The 7208-nt window shown below is 38.0% G+C and overlaps 1 protein-coding gene across 2 annotated transcripts; it reads left to right on the top strand.

The window, feature by feature from the left end:
- Nucleotides 1–1795: 1795 nt before the first annotated feature.
- LOC103698197 lies at nucleotides 1796–6364 on the top strand. Of its 2 annotated transcripts, XM_008780183.4 has the most exons (8): nucleotides 1796–2290; nucleotides 2423–2464; nucleotides 3381–3463; nucleotides 3634–3735; nucleotides 3838–4052; nucleotides 5137–5231; nucleotides 5460–5707; nucleotides 5784–6364. In XM_008780183.4, exons 1-7 carry the CDS (start codon nucleotides 2146–2148, stop codon nucleotides 5699–5701), a joined length of 924 nt encoding a protein of 307 aa, XP_008778405.1. In that variant the 5' UTR covers nucleotides 1796–2145; the 3' UTR covers nucleotides 5702–5707; nucleotides 5784–6364. The 2 variants fall into 2 exon arrangements, with proteins under 2 accessions (XP_008778405.1, XP_017696327.1); XM_017840838.3 differs by lacking the exon at nucleotides 2423–2464 and having other exon boundaries at nucleotides 1832–2290.
- Nucleotides 6365–7208: the final 844 nt, after the last annotated feature.

Here is a 7208-nt window from a genome sequence, read left to right as displayed (position 1 = left end):
CTAATATGTCAATTGAATGAATTATATATTAGAATAATTTATTACCTTATTAGAATAATTGATTACTAATTTTGTGTTAGCAAATCAATTATTGTAATTGAGATCTAATATGCCAATTCAATGAATTTAATGAATTATATATTACTAACAAAGAAAAATAAACAGATACTTCTTTGGATTATTAGTAATAAATTATCTAAATAGGCAAATAGGTCCCCCTCTCCAAGGCTGTCCCGTCTAATTAGGGATGGGATTCAATACCGAAATCTTTTTCAATCAAGTTCCCGAACTCAGGTACCGATATCCTTTCCAAAAAGGGGGACATCGGGACCGGTTGAAAAATTCGAGTTAAAGAGAAGCGGAGGGGGTTCGGGGGGATGCTTCCCCCGGACCCTGCCTTAAGGAGTTGTTGTTTAAAATATCTCCTCTTCCTTACAATTAATAGAAAATCTTTAAAGAAATATAATATATACATTATTCAGTATCAAAATAAATTTATTTTAGCACAAAAGAACTCTATTCATGTAATAAATTTAAAACATAAAGTTGTGAATGCTACAAATCTACTAATATTAAATTTAAAATAAAAGTAAGAAGAAATAGCCTGATTGAAGGCAGGTCGAAGCGCGTAGACGCTGTCCCAAAGAAGTATTTCTCCCTACATGCGGGTCTCTTGGCAATCCTTCTCAGAGATACGACGACCTTAAAACTTCTTCTTCAGTATATCTCGGAAGAAGCCAAAACGAACCCGATTGGACTTACAGATCTAGTAAAGAACGAAATAAAAAGAATAAAATAAACTTTGCTGAATAAATGTGTAAAAAAAAAATCAGAAAGTGGCTAAGAAGAGGAAGAAGTTTTTTTTTAGAATTTTTTTCTATTTTTTCGTGTCCAGAAAGGAGAAAAATAAGGGGTATTTATAGGGTTCAGACGTTGACCCAAAAAAAAAACTGGGGTATTTTGGACTTTTTGCAAACACGTCCGCGGTCATTCTGCGGCCAACAGGTGCTGGCACGCATCCACTGAAAGCGCGGACGTGGCCAGCCCGCGGACGCCCAAGTGGGTGCCAGCGTGCACCCGCTGGCGCGTGCAGGCGTGCGCGCTCGTGACATGCGTCTCGGGCCGCATGCGCTAATTAATTTTTTCAACATAAGGCTTCTAGAATTATCCTGAGTCCAAGATGGAATTCTTTTGTTTTTTCATCAACATGAATTAAATCGGTTAGGTCTAAGATGTATATCATTATTTTCATAAACATCGATAAGATCCTAATACAATGTAGGTTTAATTATTATCATTTTGATTAAGAAAAAGAGCTATTAATTCAAAACAAACATCATAATGTTATAAAATTTTATTTTAGTAACAACAGCGTTATAATGTGTCGATTGATGATATGTTCAATACTAAAAGAAAAAAAAATTCATCAATCTTGCCTCTCTTTTTTTTAGATTAAGAAAAAAAAATCTTTAACCTCATCAAAAATTGAGTTTGAACGTCTTTAAATTTGTGTTTCAATTGGGAATGTCCGATTTAATTCACCTGCGGATTCCCTGCGCTCGCGCGTTGAACATTCTCGCACTTGTACGCCACCCGGGTTACTTGGTCAAATCAATCTTTCCTACCGTACGATGACTGTATCAGCACGCAGGCCACCTCATCGAGATTCTACGTGCAATGATCACCCGATGGACGGTCATGATCGGCAGCGCCGCGCGCCGACTCGCCTCTGTCCCCCTGCCTCATCGCCGACAAAAAAACAAAACAAAGCGCTCCGCATCTCTCTCGCCCAGTGTCCCTTTGCTGTGCTTTTTTTTTTTTTTTTTTTTTTCCGCTAAAGGCTTTCGCTGTGCTTTTGACTACCGCTCTCTCCTTTGGCTCCGCTGCCACTAATAATTAGGGCACAAACTCTCACCCGCCTCGTGTCGTTCTAAGTTAGATTAGAAAAGGATCAAGAATCCGATCACAAGGAAGAGGAAAAGCTCTGCGCTTTGGTGTAATCTTTAATTCCATGGTCATGTAGATCGGCTCTCTCGAGAAGCAAAGGTCATGTGGATCGGAGATCTTTAACCCTTTCGCTTTTCCTACGTTTTTCTCCTTGATTGGAGTCTTCGGATTGAGGGAGTCTGAGAAGGGGGGAGAAAGATGAGCGTTTCGATCACGGTGATGACCTTTAATCTCCATGAGGGGGATCAGCCCAGCGATAGCCCCAACTCGTGGGAGAAGCGGAGGGATCTCTGCATCAGTGTCATCACCAGCTACTCCCCCACTATCCTCTGCACTCAACAAGGTCTGATTTTTTTTCTTTCTCGTTCCATTCGTTATAATCCTTGCGTTGAACTATGATCCCCTCGTTCTCTTGGTTTGTTAATCGAAAAGAGTAGGTTTTGTTGATGGATTATCTTTTTGGTGAGTGCTGTAGGGTTGAAGTGGCAGTTGGAGTACCTCCAGCAGTGTTTACCAGGTGATCATACGGACTGTTGATGTGTGTTTGCTTATTTTAAATCTGAGATCACTTGATTTTTTTGGATCGTACATGTTTCTTATTAACTCTATTGATGCAAAATCGAAACTTTCTTGGTTGATATAAATGTTCCCCTTTTTGTACCATTTGACTTCTTTGTTTTTGTGTGCATGCTTGGTTTCAATCTGAGATCGCTGAAAATTTTGACTCCAAGTATGATTCCATCACTTAGTGCTCAAAAACCGGGACATTTCGGGGCGTTTATGTGCTCCCCCAATATTTGATCATAGTGATGTAGGATCAGGTAATCGTTCGATCAGTGTCTATTAGCAACTTTAGTGAACCCAAAATCAGAGCTGCCTGGGTTGATGCATATGATTTCCTTTATTCATGTTGTAATCAATGACGGAGCAGGCTTTTCTGGACAATTATTACAGGCTTGCATCTTCATTACTATGTTTGTTCAGAGTAGCAGCCGCATTCTTTAATTCAATTTCAGTAGTCTTCATTAAAATATAAAAAATAAAAGAATTGAATAAAAGAAGAGAAAAACTAAAAAATAAAATAAGTCAAGAACAAAAATTCAGCATTATTTGTATATATATTATATCATTTAGGACTCTGGATGCATCCATATGATGCTCTTAGAAAGTTGTAAATATGAAGATCAGCATTGCAGTTCCATCACCATGCCGTTGATTTCAATTTTGGAGATTAAGTTTCATAACCCCAGCCCCCCTTCCCCCTTCTCGTTTTCTTCCCCTCTGCATTATCATGTTCCTTCAGCCTTATACATCCTAGCCAGTATGATTTTATGTTCATATAGTTTATTGTCAGTTCACAACTTTATATATAATTTTTTTTGACTATGAAGTTAGGTGCCCAACTATCTAATTTGTCTTCTCCAATTTTCCAGGTTATGATCAATTTGGGATTTCAAGGAAAGGATCCCAGGATACCTCAGATGAACATTGCACTATCTTCTATGATAAGGAAAAGGTATCAGATCCTTTCCCTCAAATGTTTTCTAGAGATGTGTTGGCTACGCTTTTTCTCCAAAAGATGTTCTCTGGATCTTACTGATTTCTGATATTTGTGCATCAAAACCAGTATTACTAAGAATTATATCAATCTTAGATGCCCCAAACTTTTTCTTGTGTTTGATGAAGGTGGAGCTTCTTGAAGGTGGTACCTTTTGGTTGTCAGAATCACCCTCTGTTCCCGGAAGCATATCATGGGGAGCCACAGTGCCATGTATCGCTACATGGGCGATATCCTTTCAGGCTGCCACATATGTTTTGTCTCCTTTAATATCTTTTCCTGTACAAATACCATGCATTATTTGCTTTTTGCTACCTTGACATGGTTTCCACACATTTCAACTTAAGAGAGTTGAACCACCAGGGTTCAGCTTCCAGATTGTAAATACAAACCTCGATGAATTTAGTCCTCGTGCACGAAGACGAAGTGCTTTACTCACATGGCAACACATAGCATCTTTGCCACCTAACTTGCCAGTTGTATACTGTGGAGGATTTAACACACAAAAGGAGTCGACAACGGGGCGTTTTTTGCTTGGGAGATCTAGGTATATTTCTTGACAGTCGATATATGAATATTGGATATGAGAAAAATATGTTAAAGTTTATCTCTCCAGCTTTTAAAGTGATACTGTTTATTGAGTGTTTCTTGGGCTTTTTTCCCACAAGCTTTTGCAATTCTATGTATCAGTAACATTTAACTATTATCAAGTATGTATGTTTTTTTAGGAGGAGTATGTTTGCTGAGCACTGACCTTTCTTTTGATATGCTTAATGCGGTTGTATGCTTTACTTTTCTACCCTAGAAGGGAATGATATGCTCGCTTTACTTTTCTACCCTAGAAGGGAATAAATATGCTTTTCTAGTTTTTACATGGAAAATTGCATTTCTGGTGTTTCTCTGAGTTGCTTACCCTATTGGTTTGTAGCATGGAAAATGGATGTTCGGAAATGTTACTTTGACATAGACTTATGGATGAATTGCTAATTGCAAGTGTGTGTTGAGAAATGAGGAATGAAGGCATTATATGTTTGGAAACTTGACATTTGAACGCTGCTTCTACCATTACTCTTAGAAATTAGATTGAAAGGAGAGTGAGAACGATTGAAGTATTATTGGCAGACGTGGCAATCAAAGGAGAGTGACAATGATTGATGCTTATTTGAATATTGTATCATTTAATCAAATTGTAACCAGTACTTCATCCACATAAGTGATTATATGTAAGAAAATGAAGGTGCTTTTAAGAATTTGACTTGCATTTAGGTCTTTCTGTAATCCAAATACTAATAATGAACGGAGAAAGACAAACTAAATACTAGGCCAATGGTTTTCTGTTGGAGTTTATGTTTCCTTTTCTCTCACCATTTTTCAAAATTTTCCATCACATTGAGTATCATTCTCTTCAGGATTAAGTATTTTAAGGCTTCAATTCTTTGAGACCCTTAGTCTAGTTCACGTTGGCAGCTGCATCTCTGACCTTTCCACTTGCAATGTTATCGATCATTGCACATCTCTCTCTCTCACACACACATGCTTGCTACTTAAAAAAAATTAGAATCTCCCTAGCTGTTGTCATCCTAATCTATGAAAGACTAGATAAATGATAATTCTTGATGGTTTGGTAATAGGGAACATGGAGTTGTTGGTGATATGAGAGATGCCTGGCCAAATGCTCGTGTTCGGAAAAATGTCTCTTTGATACACACATATCATGGATTCAAAGGTAATTCCTTCATTGAAATGCTGATTTTTCTGCCTTAAAATCTTTTTCCTGACTGAAGTTTTCCTCACCGAACTAAGAACATCCTGCCTTAATTTATTATTCTTTTAGCGTCTGTCCTTTGACAGACAACTACTCTACCTAGTAGATTCTCCATTGAGATATAATATTTCTGATGTGTGCAGTTCTATTGAATGAAATTGGCAAACCACTTTATTTGTGTTGCTGCAGGGGACAAACAAGGTGCTATGGAGTTCCTAAAGTTGATATTCAGAGCTCTTTGCCTTTGCTGGGATCGCCAGACTCAGGATTTGCATATTGACTGGATTCTCTTTAGAGGGCGCTCGTTGGTCCCAGCATCTTGTGAAGTTGTGAATGATAATATTGATGGTTTCTATCCATCATCACATTATCCTATCATTGTTGAGTTTATGCTTCCACGTACTGTGCGCTCGCTTGATGCGCCCACTTAAATCAAGGTTTGGTGCACTTTTATTTTTATCTTTGTTTTTTTATAATTGTCAAAGTAATTTTTCTGATTTTGCGTTTGTGCAGGATTGTGGTTAAAATATCCAGGCAACTCATGTATGTTGCTGCAATTGTGCCCCTCAAATATTAAAAGAATATCAAAGAGGTTTTAAGCTTGGAGAGCTTGATCTCATTACTACGAGGAACTACTAGAACCGATCCACTTGGCATGATGGACACCATATGTGACTGCAAGTTTCATTTTAGTCTCGTTTTCTTCTCCCAGTGCGGGCTAAATTTAGGCATGTTGGTGAGATATGCATTAGCGTGAACAGTTGTTTTTGAAAGCAATCTGATATAATTATATGACCAAGCTGCCATGCCCCTACCTCAAGATTCTATCAGGTTGTAGGTCTCATAAGAAGTCGCCGATGTCTGTCTATGTCTGCTTGAGATTGCTGTTGTAATTCTTTAATTTAAATAGCGCTATAGTAATTTTTTTACAAATGAAATTAGTAATTCGTGATGTGGTCGGCATTATGGTTTCTTTATTGTGGTTTTCTTGTACAAATTTGTCTGAGTTGTTGCCAAGGGATTCTGTTAAACACTGGATGATCATCTCATAATCTGCACCTTTTGGATTCAATTGAGTGTATGATTTGGCTGCAGGGTTTTCTCCTTGTATAATTGTTAGTCTGATTTCATGGCATGAATTTGTGCACAACAACATGCAAAACAAGGAAATTATAAGACACATATGGACAAGACATGAATTTGTTGTCTGGTCACCTGAACCCTTTCTGATAATTGGACGGGTGCCATGAGACCTATCTGTGTAAGTAAACCCGAATCTTTGACTTTTCACATTTATCAGCGAGAGTATAAGCTGGTAGGGCTCATTTTGGTTAGTCAAAAAGTAATAAGGCTCGAGCAAGCAATAATTTTGAAAATTTTCAAGCTGCCTTCACAGAATCACAGCTGTAACCTTTATGCCAACTTAAGATGTTTGCATACGATAACTAGTTGCAGGTTTCAGAAATGAGAGGCAAAGGTAAGCAGCCATTTTGCTCAACATGGTCAAATGGCTCCATGAATCAAAGAAGATGCTAGAACCATCCATAATTAAAGTGAAGACAGTCAGAGGCTTGGAGTCCTCATTTTGGCTATCTCAATGTGCAAAGAATCATCAGGTTTAATCTTGGCTTGTTTGTGTATTTTTTTTCCATTGTTACATTATTCAGGATTCCTAGATTCCTTCCTATGTTGCAGGGCAGCATCTCTAATGAGCTCTCGATGACTAGTTGCCCAGATTATCCTACGACATGACAGTCAAGCAACGATTTATCTAGTGGCCAACAAGGGTAGCAGTGGGCATGGTACGACAGTATATAACTAACTGCCTAGGATATTTAATTCATTGGTGAGTTCCAATATATTCATAACACATAGGATAGGGACTATGGTATGTGAGTTGGTAGAGCTTGCAAGGATATTATTGTATATAGAAGACAG

The sequence above is a fragment of the Phoenix dactylifera genome, chromosome 1 (assembly GCF_009389715.1).
Source record: "Phoenix dactylifera cultivar Barhee BC4 chromosome 1, palm_55x_up_171113_PBpolish2nd_filt_p, whole genome shotgun sequence".
Taxonomy (NCBI): Eukaryota; Viridiplantae; Streptophyta; class Magnoliopsida; order Arecales; family Arecaceae; genus Phoenix; species Phoenix dactylifera.
Note: the sequence above shows the minus strand (reverse complement) of the source record. Positions and strands in the feature narration are given on the sequence as shown.